The sequence below is a fragment of the Drosophila bipectinata genome, chromosome 3R (assembly GCF_030179905.1).
Source record: "Drosophila bipectinata strain 14024-0381.07 chromosome 3R, DbipHiC1v2, whole genome shotgun sequence".
Lineage (NCBI taxonomy): Eukaryota > Metazoa > Arthropoda > Insecta > Diptera > Drosophilidae > Drosophila > Drosophila bipectinata.
In genome coordinates, this window is record NC_091739.1 from 17,882,988 (window position 1) to 17,903,776 (window position 20,789).

The 20,789-nt window shown below is 41.7% G+C and overlaps 1 protein-coding gene across 1 annotated transcript; it reads left to right on the forward strand.

Annotated features, from left to right (window-relative positions):
* Nucleotides 1–629: 629 nt before the first annotated feature.
* On the forward strand, nucleotides 630–1,991 carry Rh3 (Rhodopsin 3). Its single transcript, XM_017249208.3, has one exon. It carries the CDS (start codon nucleotides 642–644, stop codon nucleotides 1,797–1,799), a length of 1,158 nt encoding a protein of 385 aa, XP_017104697.2. The 5' UTR covers nucleotides 630–641; the 3' UTR covers nucleotides 1,800–1,991.
* Nucleotides 1,992–20,789: the final 18,798 nt, after the last annotated feature.

Genomic DNA, 20,789 nt, shown 5'->3' on the forward strand with positions numbered 1-20,789 from the left:
GCTCCAAAGTATGCTACACTTTTTGTTTTATGAGTTAATAAGTAGGCGTTGCCCCAGCCCAATTGCTACACCCTGATTATGGTGCTCCAGCACCACCCCAGCGTCAAACGGGGAATATTCGAAAAACCCATATGTGCGGATCAGATAGGATAGCACAAAACTTTTACAAGTACACTTTTGGGGCAAGCAATTTAGAAAATGTACCACGTCGGCAGCAAAATTCTTTTTACGCTTGACTGAGCTGCACTCGCTTATGGGATTTAAAAAATAAATTCTTGTAGTTCAAGTTTCAACGAAAACAGAGGCCTACTTTACAGCAATTTATAAAATGAAACATGGCGTAAAATTTAAAAGCTAATTTCACCCACTTTATAAACCCACCCTAAATGCAAAATAGCTAAGCCAGCATTCAGGCAATCGGTTTTAGCCCAAAAAGACCCCAACCGTGACCTTCACTTCGCCAGCTTTGGCAAACAGCAGAGAATCTGTGCAACTGCAGTGTTGGCGAAAATGTCAGCACGGGATTAGGTCAATCCGCAACAGTTAATCTCCCTGCTACCAGGCTAATCCAATTCCGTTCGCTTGTATATAAGCCAGAGCCCGTTCCGGCTGTGATTCCGTCTTGGCCCGAAGACCGGAGCATGGGCATGGAGTCCGTCAACGTGTCGTCGAGTATTTTCGCCAACGTGTCCACCGCACTGCGGCCGGAGGCGCGTCTTTCTGCCGAGACGCGCCTTCTGGGCTGGAATGTTCCGCCGGAGGAACTTCGCCACATCCCGGAGCACTGGCTTACATATCCGGAGCCACCAGAATCGATGAACTATCTGCTGGGCACGCTCTACATATTCTTCACAATTATGTCGATGATCGGCAATGGTCTTGTCATCTGGGTCTTTACGGCGGCCAAGTCGCTGAGAACTCCGTCAAATATTTTAGTAATCAATCTGGCCTTTTGTGATTTCATGATGATGATCAAGACACCGATATTCATCTACAACAGCTTTCATCAGGGCTACGCCCTGGGCCACTTGGGCTGTCAGATATTCGGAATAATTGGATCCTACACGGGGATCGCTGCTGGTGCCACAAATGCCTTCATCGCCTACGATCGTTTCAATGTGATTACGCGGCCCATGGAGGGCAAGATGACCCACGGCAAGGCGATCGCCATGATTATATTCATCTACATGTACGCCACTCCCTGGGTGGTGGCCTGCTACACGGAAACCTGGGGCCGATTTGTCCCGGAAGGCTACCTGACCTCTTGCACCTTTGACTATCTGACCGATAACTTCGATACGCGCCTCTTTGTCGGCTGCATATTTTTCTTCAGCTTCGTGTGTCCCACCACGATGATCACCTACTACTACTCCCAGATTGTCGGCCATGTTTTCAGCCATGAAAAGGCCCTGAGGGACCAGGCCAAGAAGATGAACGTGGAATCGCTGCGCTCGAATGTCGACAAGAACAAGGAGACGGCCGAGATCCGAATCGCCAAGGCGGCCATAACCATTTGCTTCCTGTTCTTCTGCTCCTGGACCCCGTACGGTGTTATGTCCCTGATCGGAGCCTTTGGGGACAAGAGCCTGCTGACACCGGGTGCCACGATGATCCCGGCCTGTGCCTGCAAAATGGTGGCCTGCATCGATCCATTCGTGTATGCCATAAGCCATCCCAGATACCGCATGGAGCTGCAGAAGCGCTGTCCCTGGCTGGCCATCAACGAGAAGGCACCAGAATCCTCGGCAGTCGCCTCTACCAGCACCACCCAGGAGCAGCAGCAGACCACCGCCGCCTAAAGGACATTCTCTTTAAAACCAAAACGATGACGAACTAAACCGCCAACGATCTTGTAATATAAAGTGCCACGGGAAAAAAAGTGTATAAAAACAATCGGTGCAAAAGCCACTGACACTCTAACTAATGTGACTATTATTGTATTATTTGAAGTAGTTGTTTGTGTTAAAAAATATATAGACAAATTATTGCAGACGACGAAAAAGAAAAAATTTGAAGCGTATTTTTGCTTGGGGATTCAAATATTACAATATTACAATATTATTCATAATTTTAAGCATCAAATTGGCCAAAAATTCATATATTATCAGACAAAGGTGCCTACAAAAATTAAATAAATACAGAATCGAAAAAATATTATATCCTTTCTTCTTTTATATTATATTAAGAGAAGTAATCCTCCCATAAGCCACATTTGTATTGTAATATTAAAGCCCTGCCCTGCCCTTTTCCGCAGTCAGTTGTCGGTTGTCAATCGGGCACTTGACGCAACCATTGCAGGTCACTCAGACGAACCGATAAAGCCGTCTTCATGCCCCAGAAGCAACAACAAAAGAGTTGGCCAAGAACAATGGCTAAATTGCTAACGTGTTGTGCTAGTTCCAATGCGATCCACACGAGGAAAGCTTTCTCTCTTTCCTTTCTCCCGCTCGGATTTTCTCTTTGGAGAGAGTTCACTTTCCAGCTGGAAGGAGTCTGCGCAGGGGAGACGGTGAAACGTTATGGAAACGAAACAGTAAGAGTTGAAAACTTCCTGATTATTATACGATTTTGGCTAAACAACAAACTTGGGATCCACACACTTAAATACCTGCACGTGCAACCCAGGGGAGTTTGAAGTTATTTGCCAGCGAATATCAAAATAAACAATAACGGTCCATGTCCACATAAATTCCACTCGGGGATCCACAACTAAGATCCACACTCATTAATCACTTAGCTTGGCTTCTGGTTGTAGGGAAGGCAAGAAGCTGTAAATCACCATCCACAGCAGCTAGAGGCGCCTCGGCCACAAAGGATGCTTAGATTTGTGTGGGTTATCCCTAGGACTAACACACATACTCACGCATGGATTCCACATGGCCTCCACAATGGCTTACATCCTCCATTTTTCTTCTTCCCTGGTTTCTTGGGCAATGGCATTTAACAATTTGTTGGCCAAAGTGTTGCACCGTGTGTTTGTGTGGCGCCTCATTATTATTGTTTTCCCAGCTACCATTTCCTTCGCGCTCCGCCCCCTCGCCCTGCTTCGCACTGCCTCGCGCGCATGTATCGCTATTTCGCCTTCCCTTTGGTACCTAGCACGCTTTTGCACTTATTGCCTGGCGGGTATTTGCCGGAGCCTTTTTCCTGCGTCGTTTTGCGGCGAACCCAAAAACCGCACACAGACAGCAAGCGCAAAAGTGCTGGGGGAAAACCGAAGGGACAGCGGCAAGTCGGGGGAGAAGCGGCAGAAAAGCGGGCGCTACCCGCGCCGAGGCCATAAACCAAAATCGGCCGCAGCCACCGACGCTCGCAAATGGTAAAAACGAAGTAAAATTAATGAAAATCACCCACACTGACGCATGCACAGCAAAAAGTAAAGACAGGAAATAAGGACCTAAGGATACTCCTTAAAGTTTTTAATTTCAGAAAATATTTTGGAGAGTTTCCTAAAAGAAACATTTACTTAAATACATTAAATACATTTACTTTAAGGAACACACATGTATCACATCTTTAAAAATAAGTCCGTAAAAAATCAAAGGAAGTCATTATATTTTCATTCAAAATCAGAGATTTAATCTGATTTTATTAAACTTTTTTGAAATCTAACATACCCTGAAAAAAATGCACTTAATGGGGATATAAAAAGAGACAGACTACCAGACGGAGCGGTTTGGCGGGCAGAGACAATTAAAATGGCACCCACAGAACGTCCTTGCACTGTTGAGTGAGTGCCGCCAGGCAGATCCGCATAAATACCCATCCACCCATTACCAACCCAAAGCCACCCTTCCACCACACGGCAGCCAGGCACATTTGTCTTCCACGAAATTCGCTTTGGCTCTCATTAATTAAGATAATTAGGCCTTTTCGACGCCTTCAGAGTTCAACGTGCAAGAAACAAAAACGAAATACAACAAATTTCGGAGCCCACGAACGACGCATTTAGTGACAGTTCAAAGTTCGGGATCGCATGTTGCAGGACTCCCGCCGAAAAAAGGACTCTGCAATTTGCCTTTGCGTGGGCAAACTCTCGAATAAGCTTAATGAGTGGTTAGCGGCATTCTTGCCTTTGATTGTCCTACATGGTCGGAAATCACTTACTTACAACATGCACAAGGACCAACGACCAACCACTCATCTACAGCCTATTTTAGGGATACCCTTAAGGCAAGAGCCAATGCAACCGCAACAGTAAAAGCCCTTTGTGCGGTTACGAGAAGAACTGAAAAGGGCCAATACATGCTGTAATGCTTGAGTTTTGATATAACGATACTATGTTTTTGATCAATTTTATTTAAATCAATAAACTAAGTAAATAAGTCTTTTTTGAAAGTTTAGTCCTTTTGTTTTAAGGCCAAATTCGATTATCCTTTGATGGGCGAAAGGGAAGGATATTTTTGTCATATTCTTGCATTTTTCCAAACTGATTAAAATCACTTGCAGCTGCACTCTAGAGGGCTCATAAAAATGTCAGCTAAATTAGTTATAAATCAGCGGGGGCAGTGGATAGAGTCCCTGACTGGAAATGCAAAAGACACAAGGCAGCTAACAACTTTGTGAGCCAAAATGAAGCCATAAATTATACGAACTAATAATTATATGCCATCAAATTGTTGTAAGCAAGGCAGGAGTCGCCGAAGCCAAAGCTAAAGGCAAGCCAAGGGAAGGCTAAAGTCAGCCAGCGAGTTTAACGGCCAACATAAATTATAGACATTTAAAAAAGAGGGCGGCCACGTTCATCTAGCAGGAAAAAGGGAAGGCAGGCAATGCCGCGTGGAATATGCGATTTTTATCACAGTTTATGCACTGCACACAAAGTCAACATAATAAGGTCAGCACGCACAGGACTGAGGACGAGGTGCTGGCGGTTGGCTGGCGCTTTAATTAAATGGCAAACATCCCGAGTGCCAGAGAGAGCAAAGTTCGAGGTCAGTTACCAGTCGGTCGGTTTGCGCCCTTCCATAGCTCATAGCTTAACACTGAACACCGCTCATCCGCTCACATTTTTTACAGCCCAGCAATTTGCAACAAAATTAGCCCGAAAACGTTACGCGACCATGGCCGTGCCTCATTGAGAATCCACATAAACAAAAGATTGGGTTAAGCATGGCAGCCTCGAAATGGAATGGCATACGTCTAAGTGGCTCTCCATGGGCCATCATGACAAATGCCTCGTTGCCACCTCTTTCCGCTGAAGCCGGTCCTGCTCCTGTTCCTGCTCCTGATCCGGTTCCTGATGCTATTCCTGACTAACTGGCAGCACCACCTCGTGCTCATCCATATCTTGGCAGTCGTAAAGTTCCCGGCTGGATGGCAACAAAAAAGAGCGTTTAAATTTTGTAATTTAAATGCAAATTGACAGGCAAATGACAAACATTGCAATTAACGAGGGACTAGCGGGCGTATACGCAATGTGGCCACAGACCCGCAATGGCAATGGTGCTTGGTCTGAGGACTCCGGACTTGGGAGTCCAAAGTCGGGACTACGGCCGGACACTCAACCAGCCAACAGCGACTCGGCAACAGGACATAATTTAGGCCCTGCTACGTGAAACTCTAAAATTGTCCGGACGGAGGGAGGTTGGTAATGGTTTCGACTCGAAATGGGAATATGCAAATCTTTCCACTGGTTAGCGCCTGCATTTGCAAGTCATACTTGGAGTACTGGGCCTGTTCGGAACACGGTCGCCAAACAATTGAGTGACTCGGCATTGAAAGACAGTCATTAGAACTTTAATATAAGGAAAATTTTAAAAAAGTTTTAGGTTTTAACTTAAAAGAGTAGAAATTAGTCAAGATTTTTAATTATTCAATTCAATTCGTTAAAAACGCTTCATAAATAAAGCTATTTGCAAAGCTATTTTAATAAATTACCATTTTGACTAAAAATTATAACAATTTTCAGTAGTTGACGTGACCTTTTGGCGCCCTTTTGACCAACAAGAGCAAGTTCATTTTTGGTTGAGGAAGTGGAAGTGACACCAACTGCATTGCGGGCCAGTCGCGTCAAAAAGTATTTGTTTGAGAACTTCTTAGTCACAGTTAGTTTGTTTGTTGTTCTGCCTCTATTGTTATTGTTGTTGGTATTGTTGTTTTAATCCCACTTATTGTTGTTGTTGCCAGGCAAACAATGAAGAAAAGTGTTGGCCTGTCTGAGGCAGGAACTTGGCTGGCGGCCAAGCAAATCCATGAGATACACATAAACACATCCATTTCCCCTGCCAAGTAAGTCAAAGGAGTCCTCCCTCCTTTTTTCCGTTTCGGGTTTTTGGGTATAAGGCTTGTGGATGTGGAGTGAAATAGATGTCTTTAAAGCGAGGGAATGACGTCGCCAGGCATCATAAAAATGCCAACTATGCGCATTAATTATACGCAAATTGTTCATTGTTCGCTCTTCGCCTCTAATCGCATTAACCATGGCAGCAGCAAGCGGGCTAAACTTGTGGTAGACTTTTCTAATTTATGCGCCTAATTGACTCAAAGTAAAATTTTCTCTTGCTTGACATATTTCGCGTGGGTTCATCTGCCCCTCAGCGTGCCGCGTGTCATGTAAATGTCAAACTTTGAGCAAGAGCCAAAGATCTGGAGCCAGAGCTGGAGCAGGAGTTGGAACAGGGGAAACTTTCGCTTTATAAATAAATTTGCGAGTAACAGAGAACTGAAATACCAGCTACTAATTTATGCAAATTGTTTTGTTTGACAAATTAAATGAACATTAGAATTATTTTCTGATGTTTTTCACTCAGAACACAAATATTTTCAATTAATTAGATGACAGAATTTATAAAATTCTAAGCTACTAATGACTGGCACGCGTTTAAAAGAGGTTTCATGAAGTTAAGGTAATCATTTTTAAAATTTGTATTTATACCGAAACTATTTCTCAACTAAAAATAGAATGCCACCACATTTCAAACTGTTTGCAACTACCATCGTTTGAGGCAATTAACACACCAAAGTGACGGCAGATTAGCCCACACACTCATGCTTTGAAAACACTTACTAGGGGGACTGGGGCTGGGTTACGCATACGCCCCGGTGTACGTGGCTCCGGTAGTGATTGCCTTCGTTTCGCCAGTCATATTGCGCATACGCCACGTTGTATTTATTTGTTCCCCTCTTGCAAACTGCAACTGAAGCTCGTTAGCTTCAGCTCCGTAAAAATCAAATTGCCGGAGCCAGGCCCAATCTGCTTCCCTTTCAGTTAGGCAGGAACGTTGCTGCCGCCGCCACGAACGACGAAACGACCGAACGGTTGTTAAAAAGTTATCCTTGGGCGGCAGTTTTACGAGCTCAAGTTGGTATGTAGTTGCCTGCCATTTTCTGCTTGTTAGCATCGAGTTTTAGTTGACAATGTTGGCAGCTGCATTAGGCAAACATCATAGGGAGCCATGGAGCCCGCATGTGGTTCCCAGCTCGGGTTGGAACTCTTTGATTTGCGTTTTGCCTTTTATGCCCGCTCAACTTTCAAGCAGTTCGATTTCAAGTTCAAGTTGCACAGATGACACAAAAAGCCCTCAGCATGTTATATTCTTAATGCAGGGCTTTCAAGAAGTTTTTATTACTTTCCTTGCCTGCCCTCCTGCCTGTTGGGTTTTGCCATTTCGGTTTTTTCCTCTTTTTTTTTTTGTGGACTCACGGGGAATCTTCATGGCCCTGGAGCACATTTCAATTTTCTATGCGTTGCTATCCCACAAACGAAAACAATATTTTATATTTTTAAGCGCCTTGTTATAGTTTGTGGCAACAATAACAAAAAGTTATTTCCTGGCGAGGCGAGGCAGGATTGAGCGGACCCAAACTCTAATACGAAATTGATTTGTTATGCCAAAAAAGTATAAAAACTTGGCCCCAGGCAGCTCTCAAATTGAACAGCAAAAGGAAACCGAAACTTTTGCCTCTCGAGTTTCGAATATGTATTCCCCAAATTAGAGACAAAAGCTCCGATTTGCTTGGTTTCGATTGGGCGAACCGGAAATGCCCATTGTCTTTGGCTTTTGGAGTAAAGGAGATTTTTGGTCAAATATTTAGTTGAATATTTAAGTGCCCAGTGCTTCGAAATATTTCCCTTTTGAAAATCAAAAAATGAATTCTGAAAGGATAATTCTATCAATAAAACTCTGCAAGCTGTCAATAAATTGCATCTTTTGTTCAGCAGGAAAAGCAAAAATTCGAAAGTGATAATAAAAATACTGTAGTGTTACAATAACAATAAGATTCTCCCAGTACGAACATAATCAACGAATATGCAAAATCTCCGGCAAAAACATTTTTATTTTAGTTCGTAAAAATAGAAAATCAATATGCTGCAGTCCCAGGGAGAAAGTTGAGGCCGTAATTTCTACAATAAGACTATGGGGAGCTGGGGTTAGACACAATGGCTGCATGACAAGTAGCCCCTAACACTTACAAAATACATATATTTGGATTCACAGCACTGCATATGCTGGCAAGTGTTGCCAGCGTCGAGCAAAAACAATTTATTTTTATGTGTCTATGTATAAAATTAAAATTTGCATATAGCCCACCAGCAACCGGGCTCCGTCTGTGGCCCAGAGTCTGGGCCGTATCTCCCAGTCTGGCTATGAAAAAGTTAGCAGAATCGTGACAGGAACTGAAGTCGCCGCCTGTCAGTTATCCCGTCTGTCAGTAAGTCGCTTTGGCGACGTTTTTGCCGCTGAGTGTGTGACAACTGATGTGATGGGTCCTCCTCCTACTCTCTATTTTTATCCGGATGATGGAAAGCAATAGCCAATGCGGTGATTTTTAAAGTAAAGCCAACGAAAAATATAGAGAATCTGGCAACATAGAGCTCCTTGATGTCTGTTTCTTTATCTGACTTATCAGTTTAGAAATTAACCTCCATAAGGGAGGTTATAAAAGGTCATAAATCCTCCTCAGAGTTATATATTTAAATCAATTCAAACCACTGTGCACTTGCGGTGCACTTCTGCGAATGACTACGTGATGTCTGGTGCCGATTGTAATGCAGACAGTCTGAAATCCTCCTGGTCTAAAGTCAAAGGATTTCGGTGGCTATGCGTTGGCTTATGGCGCATTTAAATGATTTCAATAACTTGCCATTTAGAATCATTAGCTAAGCTGCCAACCACTTGAGTGCGGCTTTGGGAGGTGCACACACAGAACTATATGACTGGGAAGTAAGGGTATATCTCCCTTAGAGCCAGTTCTTCCCTATGGCTGGATGGCTGGATGGCTGGTTCCCCTCATAAGTCAGCCGGGTAACCGGATCTGGATTTGCTGTCATTCGAATGATAAAGCCATTTGACAAAGGCACAAAAAGCACACAAGCGGACAAGTTGAGACGCGAAAAATCCCCATCCCAGGGCATCCATTTCCCATCTACTCCCCTAAAGCAATGCAGAAACGCTCGGGACTTGTCTGGGCAATAACAAAGAGCCGCACTCAGTGGGAAAGGAAACGAATAGTGTATGTATGTGGGCAGGCTGGTGGCGGAGGTGGGTAGCTACTATACTAGCTAGTGGCGGGAGGCAGCGAAACAAAAGCGACATATCAACAAATGTTGCCGGCATGGAAGACGCAGCTTCCGCTACAGCCGCACGCCTGTCAATGAAGCGACAACCGCCACGGGCAAAGAAAAAAAAAAATAACAAAGGACACTCTAATATGAGACTGAAAGATACCCGGTAATAAAATGTTGGTAATTGTTTGTTTTATCACTACATAGGTTTCGGTTTCTCCTTCTTAAGTTTTAAAGAAAAACAAACTTTTACTATAAAGTTTAGTTTTTGTTTTTGTTATTATTTTACAAAGATCTAAGTTCTAATTCTAAACTAATGTATCAGTACTATAATTTCAAAGTAAATTATTCACGGGTATAAAAACGAGTGAGAAATTGTGGGTAAAAAGCTCTCAAGGATAACAATCGAAGAATAGGACTCTGCAGGAGCAACAACCAAATGCAAATCACCAGAATACGTTAGCCGAACGTGTTTAGACCTCTAGAATTTCAGCATGGCTTGGACGTTCCCGAAAAAAAACACAAACCAGACCATAAATTTATTGTTAACGCGGCTCATGCAAATTGAATCCTTTCTTTTGTCCTTGTCGACTTTCCAGGCCGGTCATGGCTTTAGTCTTACATTTCTTAGTGAACTCGGGATGGAATAAAAAATGTTGTGGTACTTAATAGGCCACGCTCGTCGTTATCTGGCCAGTTGGGATTAACTTAGACTGCCTAACGACTGGGTCCCCTAATAACCATAGTCGTAACTTAAATATGAGCAATTGAGCGTGAATTAATTATAGGGGCTTGTAGTTAAAGAAAATATTATGGAGAGAAGCAAGCGATTAGAAACCCTTTTTATATTCAAACTTTTGGCTCGGGTTCTTAAAGCTTCCTAGATCAATTCAACGTAATACTCCAAAATTATAAAAAAAAGTTCGATGTAAAGCAATAAATTTAGAAATACAACCACATAAAATAATACTCATCCCAGCCTAAAAATACATCATTTCATGTGGGTCTCTGGTTGCCTGATCAGGAATTCTACTCTGTCCTGGGCAATTGAATAAGATTTTTATATGACAACAACACGTGACCAAATGGAACATTGTTTTTGTTGCTATCCATCAAAAACGTGTCGATGATTTTTGCTAAAAAGAGTCCAACAAGTCTCCAGTAACGTGGCCTGCCTCACATTATCCCAGAAATTAACATTCTATGTGGCCCCAGAGTAGCCAATTTTAATGGCAGTCGCAGCACAATTGAATTAAATTATCAATCGATGCTCCAGGGTCACAAGGGTCGAAGTTTCTGGGAAAAACATTGCCGACAGCCAGCAGTAGGAAAGACAAAAAAAAGGACAGCACAATCAAATTGATTGTATTTACTTTGACACCAAAACCAACAACATCCACAACGGTCACACCTACCACCGATCCGAGGGTCGAATGCCACCATACTCCTCCAGAATTTCTGGAACATGGGTTTGGGTTTGGTTTTTTGTCGCCACGATTTGACTTAAATACGGTTTTTGGCTCGTTAAGTGTAACTAACAAGTTGCCGGCGCTGGCTCGTTGTGGACGCCTTTATTGTTTGCCTTCTTGTTTCAGCCTCCTTTTTGGTTGTTTTCCCTTCTTTTTTTCTTTATTTTTGGCCTGTTTTGTTTTCCTCCAACTTAAAATGTTCTACGCCTATCGGGGGAGGCATATTGATTGGCCTTCTGCTAGGGGGGCAGAGATTTAAAGCAGATGGTTCAAATTAAATGGGATATCGATGGCATATGGAAAGGTTATAAAATTCAGAGAGCCTGTTGAATGGGTTAAAATTTAATTTTCCTTTATTTCCATTTTAAAGAGCCAAATCCAAGCATAGCAGAGTTAAAGAAATAAATAAAGGAAATATAAAATGCATACGCCATAAATAAATAAAATACATAAAATAATCATGTCACGTGCGAATTGATTGAATTTCTTCCTGGGGCTCCTTTTGTTGGAATTCGGTCGCACACTTTTTGGTCAACGCAGGTTTTGTGCCACAACCCTTGGCAGAATTTTCTCCTTTTTTTCCTCCGCTTTGGGCCAACGTCGTTTCATTTAATGGCCACAGACAAAAGGTATTTAATTTAATGCCCGCACCACTTGGCCAGGTAATTTGAGCTATGAGTGCTACACTGAAACAAAACATAGTCCCCTAGCGGAAAAAAACTTGAAAAGCGAAAATGGATTTTCTCTCAGCCAAATTGAAAAGCCAAGAATGCCAATATTCATGCGAGTCACAATGCTCCCTGGCAATTGGAACGGAATCGCGGCTTAGATCGTGACAAAAAAGCAAAAGTCCTCGTGACCATATCGGTCTCCAGCCTCCACCACCAGGATGGATGGACCACCAGGCTTTAAGTCATAAAAAAGAGGCATTGAAAGCTGTCATCGGCCTGACAGTACCCGAATGTTTTCGGATGAAATTTTCAAAAAATTATCATTTTTTTTGGTATGTTTTTTGTTTGGTTTAGGTTCCGTTCGGAGAGAATCTGCCGCAAAGTGCCCAAAAGTGTTCAAGTCACCGTGCACACAAAGGCAACCCTGTTGATCTCCCACTACGAATCCCCAACAGGGAGTCACCCACACAACCCATCCACACTCACCCACAGACAGTCGGAGCCATTGTTTCACTTGCAATGAAGGTGTCATCATATTTTTTCAATTTCATGGTTATTTTTTTATTATTTCTCCCTTTTGCCGTCTATTGAAATATGTGTAAATGAAAGTTCTTGGTTTTAGGATTTTATGCGTACAAACTGGACATAGTTTTGGGTCACCTAGAAACAGGAATTTTGAATAAGGCTTTTATAGAAGATTTATCATAAAAAAAATATATGTAGTTTGTTTTTAATAGAAACTATTTACGATTTTTAACCTTTTAAATTTCATAAAAATGTATAGTTTTCTATTATTTTTAAAATTTGTATTTTTTGGTAATAAACAAAATAGAAATTGTTTTTTTCTTTATCTAAAAAAAGGAAGGACCTTCCATTTTAAAGGCAAACAGTACTTTTTCAACAATTTGAATATAAAAATAGAGAAGCAATTTTGTTGATTAGGGCAATTAAAACATCATATTGCAGATATCCATGCCCTAACTGACCATTAGCGTAGTATGTACGGTACCAGCTGAATAAATCCCCTTTTCTAAACAAAAAATTGAGACTGGCACAAAAATAGAAAAAACACCAGAAAGTCAGGAAAAATATGAGCGCGTGTTTGTAAGAGTGGCTGAAAAACGAAGGTAAAAGAATGATTGCTGCAGTTTATGGGAAAAACTCCAGCCGAGATTCGGTTTTCCGAGAGGCCTGGTGAAAGTAGCTGGATTCATGGGTCCAGTAAAAGGGACACGCATTGCCCACCAGAGAAAGAGAGAGGTATGGTGGCATAGAAAAGAACGCATAGAGAAACTAAAAATGCGCACACTTGCAGTAAAAGCACGAAAAACTCGTTACAAAAACCGTTAGTTTTTCAATTATAGCGCGTAGATTAGTATTTGAAAGCAATGCATGTTCGGATGTATGTGCGGATGGCCTTGTGTGTGTGTGTGCGTAAATCTCTCTGCCATCCCCCTATCCCCCTGATGTGGGGTGAAAGTGTCGGCATAGACAGAGCCATTATTGGATTTTGGCTTGCCTCTGGACACTTCTGAAGGTGATGCTACGAGCAGTAGCACCAACAGCAAAAGCAGCCAGGGGCTTGGGAAAAAGGGAAAAACTTTCCTGACAGCAGAACAATAACTTTTGAATAAGAAAAACGTGCAACGGTTCAAAAAGGAGACGCACGACCAGTGGGTGGTGGGATATTCGCATAAGGACTACAGCAAAGAGGTCGGAGGTTGATCCAATACAGTGACAACAAACAACGTCCAACAAAAAAAACTTTTGCAGCTGCAATTTTCTATTCAACTTGAAGCTTTATCCATTGAGGGAGGTTACAATCAGTTCAGGAAGTTAGTAGTTTTTATATTACGTTACATTTTGCCCGTTTTTTCTCTATATCTTCATTTTATCACACTCTTCTCGTAGCTTTCAGAAGTCTTTGCTAATTTTCTAGCTTCACATTACATATACGACGGGGTGGCAGCTGTTGACCTGCAGCCTGAATGGATATAGGAATTTGAAAACGATAGCTTAATTTCTGCTTCTTAGTTTCTAGAAACTTCCAAACTATATATGGTACATTTCCTCTGTAACTTCAAACTCTGTCTTGTTCACGGGTATTAAACAAATGAAGACCATTTCAACTTCGTCCCTAATAATCTTCTAAGCTAGAGAACGTATTAAAATCTAAAAAACTCCTTTTTAAAAACCCCTTACTATTTCTCTGTGGCATCTCTGAATACCCACCGTGATTTTCCTTTATGGGATTCTATTGTTGGTCTGCACAACAGTGGCCAGCTCCTGGCTCCTCCATTCGCCTTTGTAGCGTCTTTAGCGTTGCAGCAACGTCGTTTTATTGTTGAATGAACGGACTTACGTGTGAACTAGTAGGCGACAACAACTTATGCCATTTCCGTTTCCGTTCGCATCGCCATTCAAGGCAGCAGCAGCAACAGCAGTAGCGGAGCCGGCCAAGGAACAGGAACACAATTGTGAGGTCATGTATGTGACAAACAATAAAGACGATAACTTAGTGCAGGGGGAAGCCGTGACTGCATACAACAACGGTACTGGAAACTCCCGGAAACGGAACTGCCTTGCCTGGCGTAGGTGTACATGTGCGTGTGTGTACCTATGTGTGTGTGTCAGTGCTTTAAAAATAAAATTAAGTTTTTCGTAAACTTAGACTTAATGCGCCTTTCTCTTGCTTTGCTTTTCAGGGGCGGGACGACAAAGTTTGAAAATATATTTCAAAAGCAAAGTTTATTCTCGTTGAAAGAAAATATGTCTGGCGTCTTTTGTGGGTATATATGTATATATATAAATAAATATATCTATAGAGAAGGTGTCCCAGCAGCAGCTGCCAGTTGCAGGGCAGGACTCTGGAATTGGAGACTATGTCCTGGGTTCCTGGGGATTCCCACGAAAAGTTTTGTTTGCCCTGACACTTAAAAAGTCGTAAAATGCACATTCAGCATAAAAACCACTGTCTGAAATTATGGCCACACTGCATATACTCCTTTTTCTATTTTGCAGTCCTGCGACTCTTTCGCATCGCCACTGTTGCCTTTTGTATCATATTTTCTGGTCTGAAGTTGTTCGAGCAGCGGCGGCGGCTTTTATCTTTAATGCATTCTACGTGCCCTTCCCTGTCTTAGAGAAGAAAAACACAGCGAAGGGAGCAAGGACGAGGACCTCAGAAGGCGTATGTTTTCTGTTCGCTGGCGCAGTGTTTATTGAATGAAAAGTTAGAGCCATTGACTTGGCACTGATTTTAAATTTGAATTTATGGCTTCAAAAGTAAAAACTTAGAAAGCCCAGTTCTTTTCTCATAGAAAAAAAAATATTTAATTTGGAAACAATTCACAACCCTTTTAACATAATTAACCCAATATATATTTGGGGCAAGAAAAGTTTCTGAAACTTCTTGATTTGTTTTTTCCGGATTGGAAAATATAAACATCAACTACTTTCCAGCCAAAGCTCAAAAAAACACTTTTCTTTAGTCTAACGGCTGGAGAAAGTCAAAAAAGTGCGAGAACATTGGCCAAAAACAGGAAAATGAAGAACCGCAAAGGAAAAGTACTAACTTCGCACCACCGAGAACGCCACTAGGAAACCACCTACTTGGACCAACAGATAAAACTAAAGTTTTCCAACTTCATTTACCCAGAATCGTAGTCGTTGCGGAGTAAAGCTCATGCCAGGACTGGAAGTTGGGATTTCACGTAAAACTTTAAACACAATACTCTTACATAAAATTCCTTTTTTATTTTGGGGGGGATCCTGTGGTTAAAAATTGTGTACATACAACCTGTTGTTGGAGCTCAACTGGCAGCGGAAACTTTTTTAATACGCTCCCCTGCAGCTCCGTTTATCACCGAACCCCCCAAACTTATTTCACTTCTGGCTCCATTAAGGCAACGAAAACTTTCCTTTCGACTGCTGTCTAATGGTAATGCCGGCGCATAAACCATGATTGAAAGGTGCAGACATCGCCCTTCCATCGAAGGCGCCCCCGTTTCGTGGGGTGTATAAATATTTTGACCGCAGGGTCAGCGGCTGGCTTCCGCTTCCTTCTTTCCTTACCGGCGCTTCTACCCTGTGGTTGTTATTATTATTGCGCCTGATATTAGCAGGACATTATTGAAATTATTTACATTTCCACCCCTCTCACTCCGCCCGGGGCTTCTGGCAGGGCGTTCTCCCAGCGAAAAAGTTGCATAAATTGTTTTGTTATTAATCCCATGCCGCGCCATTGAACGTTGAAACGTCTGACAGGTGTTTAAATTTCAAAACTTTTAATGGTATCGCCCGGGCACACCAATGATTGCGGGCGTTATTGTTATAATTATAATGGACAGAAATAAGTTTTGATTGGATAATTATTAAAATAACTTACAGAGATTAGAATCAATGGGAACTAAAGCTGAGTGCCGGAAACAGTGTGGCAGCTAAAATAATTGGATTCATTTTAACAAACATGTTTATGAGTTATTTTATTTTTAATTTATATAAAGCAGTGAGTTTATATGAGCTCGGTTCATAATTAAATAGAATTATTGAAAATCTTTCATTTAGAAAAGAGTTCTTTCTGAGGACTTCAACAATTATAATTCATCTCTAGGGTCTTTTCAATTTACTTACACTCAACTATCAGTGTCCGGCAGCCAGGACCTGCTAAGTTGCCGCTATCAAAGGATGGCACATTGTCAATTTGTCAAGTTCTCAGGGTCCTGTTCACATATTCTCGCCTGCAGCACGCCTCCGCCTCCTTCTCCGTGACATTCCCATTCTCATAATCGCCCTCATTGCCGCCAGCCGAGGGCAACTCGAAGTCAACTATCAAATAAGGAAGCCTCGGTCACTCTCCACAAAGACTGAGAACATATTGTAGCACGATTTTTAAAATAAAATTAACTAGAATAAGCTCGCTGCACTGGCAATGGCGATGGCAACTGAAAGAAAGGATGTCGCCTTCGGCATGTTGTCCTTGCTTGTCATACCAACCACCCACACACTCACACACACCCATGAACTGACACCCGCACCTACTGTCATCAGGACAATAAGGAGAAAAGTTCTATGAGCCGAAGAAAGAATAGTGAAAAAGCCAAGTCAGTAAGTAGCAGAGAATTTTCAACACAAGAAACCCCAAGCATAAGTATAAGTTTCTATATGTGTGCGGGAAAGGTATAGCATAGACTGTCTCCTGGTGGAAAATAAAAAAAATATGCCACAATTGCAACATAACTTTGCAGCTTATTATTTTTTATTGCAGCTAATAAGCTTGACTTGCCAGTTAATGGCGCATTTCCGTTTCCGTTCACCCACACACAGGAAAAACCTGTCGTAAAGTTTATAATGAAAATATTTTCAGCTAAGTCCTGGCCAAAGGAAAGAACTGGAAAACGGCAAGCGGCAAATGGCAAATGGCAACTTGTTGTTCAAACTCTCACAAAACTGTCAACACCAAAAACCCTTGACACACACACACTAACACACACACATGTGGTTAAAAACTTTGTGCTTTTTGTTCTTTAGCTTCGGCCATTCCTTAGCTTATTAAAGTGAAATTTTTTAGACACTTTTCATTTATTTTATTTGCCCATATTTCCTTATTGAAACTTTTTACCCTGGACAATGGCTTTCCTTCCTCCGCCCCCACTATTTCCCCATTTTTTTGCAGGCTTATACCAGAAAATGGCCTCATTTGCCTAGGCTGGTCAACACCAGCAGTAACAAAAACAAAAACCTAATGGAAAGGACATGAAGACAAGTCAAGCATTCCATTGTTGCTTTAGTCTCAGCTTATTGCCGGCAGGTTGCTGTTGTTCTGTTGCTGTTCTTATGTCGGGGTGGGTGGAAATGTATTTTGTAGCTCATTTGTGTGTTTGGCCGGAAGTTGTAACTGTGCACAGGATACGTTGAGTGGTCCGATTTCACACGAGAATGGCCTGGCACACGACATTCGTGTCGGACATTCACGGGCAAGGTGCAAACATTACATTTCAACCTAGATTTTAAAAGATCTGGCTTTTAGGACAATTGCCTGCAGCGTCGGATGTGTAATTGTTGGTGAACTAAAAAGATATTCACTGAATTAGCTAAAGTGAATTGGGCTAAGCTTTCACAAAAGATTTCTTCCGTCCAGTATAATCATTTTAAGCTTAATGTATATAAAATATTTTCTTTAATTTCCTTTCAGTTTTATATCCTCCATCTTTGAATCACATCACACTTTTGAGCCACAAAAACTGCAATTTATTTTTACATTCAATAAGGATCAAGTTTAATATATCAATAAACCAAATATTGATTTTACTCTCGTTTCTGGCGCATACAGCAACTTTTCACGCAATTGAAAGAAATGTCAGGCCAAATGACACCAACTTTTGTTACCTTATTATTATTTTTGTTTTGTTCATTTTTACTTTTTTGAATATTTTTATACCTTATGAGTATAATAAACATCAATACGCCGGCATCGAAAGACATGAGGCATCTGGGTTGCCGTCATCCATAAACCAGAGGCTAAGAAATTGGCGACAAACAAAAACAGAAAGCCGAGCTGACGAAAGTTTGCGCAAAAATCATAAAGTGCAGGGAAAAGTTTTTGGCCAAGAGCAGGCAGGGCAGGCAGGCAACCTTCGGAAAGTCGTAAACCAGATGGGAGAGACCCGGGAAGAAATCGACTAACATCAATTCGAAAATGGCGTAAAAGTAGCAGCGATTTGTTTGCATGTTGTAGCTGCTATTGTGGTTATCACAAGGCATCCTTGGGTGGATGGAACTGTTGGTGCATTTGGCCAGTTTTTGCCCACTTTGCATTTTATCTTTATTTGCGTTGCGGCTAACCAGTGACAAGCGTTCTTGTGGCCGGACATGTCGAGTGGTTTTTGTTTTCGAAGAAAACTTTCTTTTTAGCCTGGATTTGTATCAGTGCAGCCGACATAGTTTATCAAAGGGTTGGTCTTCTTGGAAAAATAATTAGAATTCAAAACTAAAATCATTATTATTGTAAAAAATACAGACTTTCCCAATGCTTCATTCTTTTTAATCATACCCATTTCTATCATCTTGGTTGCAATAAATCTGATCATCACTGATAGGAATCCCTTGGACCCCGGCCAACCCAGTGCAAGTGTCAAAGATTCTTTGCATTTTGGACTTCCTCCTAACAAAATGTTTGTTATAAATTAAAGCTGTGGTCCAAGTCAGCGGGGGCCACCAACTTTTATCAGAGACACAAATTTGTGGGCCATAACTTTTGATGCTCAACACACATTATTCGTGGGCTTTGTGTTTCCGCTTAGAAGCCGGAGAATCTTTTCAATTGTGGATTTTCATAAATTGTTATCTTTTTAAATTGGGTTTTAATTATTCGGCTGGGGCTTTGCAGCGACATTGCAATTGTTGTGTATAATTATTCGGGACTATTAAGTGAAAGATTAATGAGCTTGGTGTTTTTGCGGTGGCAGATTTTGGCTGTTGTAGCTGGCTATTATTTACGACAAGCAGTTGGGGGTTCATTTACACAATAATTGCACAACTCTAAAGGGCCGATTAATTGTTCGATTTCCAGCATAAAGTTCGTCCTTCGCATCGTTATTCGAATAGATTCCACCATAACTCTCGGTCATGGGGTGAAACTTAATATTCAATGGATAATAAATTATCAGAGGTCAGGGCATAAACAGAGTTGGCAAGTTTCGAAAACTTTAAGAATGTCGGGACATTGTCCACATCCTACTAGTGATAGGACGCACAGGCAATAACAATTTATATGGCCGAGGGTGACATTTCAACATGGCCGGGACACGTACTGGAAGTTGGCCCACAGGTCTGAAGGGCAGGAGGTGTTTCTTCCATTCAAAAAGGTGCTACAACCTTGGTGCGGACAGGAGAGCATTTAGAAATTAATGATAATTGACACAATAAGCGACAAGTTGAGCTGGAGCCCGGCCAGGGACTGGGGACCCCGGTGCCTGGGATAATAGTCAATGACATTAGAAGCCAATAAATAAAAGCGAATAAAAACAAACAGCGCAAAGGACAGAAAACCGTGCAAACAGATGGGATTCAGACTTCTATAAAGAAACTCCAGGTAGAAAAAAATAAAATAAATAAGACCTGTTTGAAACAGAATTTTAATAACTAATTTAATTTCATTAGAAAGGAGTAACTATTCTGCAATCATTTAATTATGCTAAGTACGTGGTATACTTTGAAGAGTGCACATTAAATAAAAGCACCTTAGTTGTAAAAAAGGATTTCCTTAAGCACCTCGACTTCTGAGGGCATCATACACATTTAACGCTTAATTACATTGGCGGCAAAAGGCAATAGTATACGCAGCCACAAACAACTTTCTAATTAGGCTTTAAAAATCGACTTTCTAATTAGGCGGAAAAATGTTTCACCCACTCCGAAATTTTGCCCACACCCAACCAGCCATCTTCGGGCCATGTTATTGCGCTCTGGCAATCAAAGCCACTGACTGACTGAAACTATAAAATTCCACGACTCACGTATGCCTCTCATTTTCGCGTTTATGGAAATAATTAAAACTGATTCGGCGCCCGTTTCATAGACGCGCCTTCGGCTTTGGCCACTCTGCTTTAGGCGAATCAATTATTTCAGCCTCCTCAATTAAGTTGCGTACATCATGCACGAGTTTGTCATTCAATTAGCTATTGCACTGCCAATAAGTGAGTGGCCCATAAAACGTGGAAATACTTAAACGTGACTCTAGTTATTTTATCCTTATTAAGCATAAAGGTTAATAGGAAATATATTTTGCTTTTAGTTTTCTGCAGGATCTTATGAACGAACCAAATACTACAAAGAATCTACGACCTCCAAAAAAATGCTAATATCTCACAATCTCTGGGCCACAATCCGTCCAACATTTGCAGGCTACTCCGGGCGCTTTCTGGTCCGCCTCGAGGATGCAAAGCTTCAACTTTTCGGCTCAGCCTGGCCAGCTAGATGCTTTGTTTTTAGAAGCTTATGTGCTCAGGCTCATATTTTGCATGCCTAGGTTTTGGAAAAGGGAACCAAAGTTCTGGGAAAGGAGGATGGAATTTGTGGCTTAGCTTCGATTCGTTACAATTGGCCAATATTTTGGCTTTGTGCTGTGGAACAATGCGGCAT

What these genes read in the sequence shown, in the direction of transcription:
- Rh3 (XM_017249208.3), top strand. Translation starts at nt 642, where the DNA reads ATGGGCATGGAGTCCGTCAACGTGTCGTCGAGTATTTTCGCCAACGTG.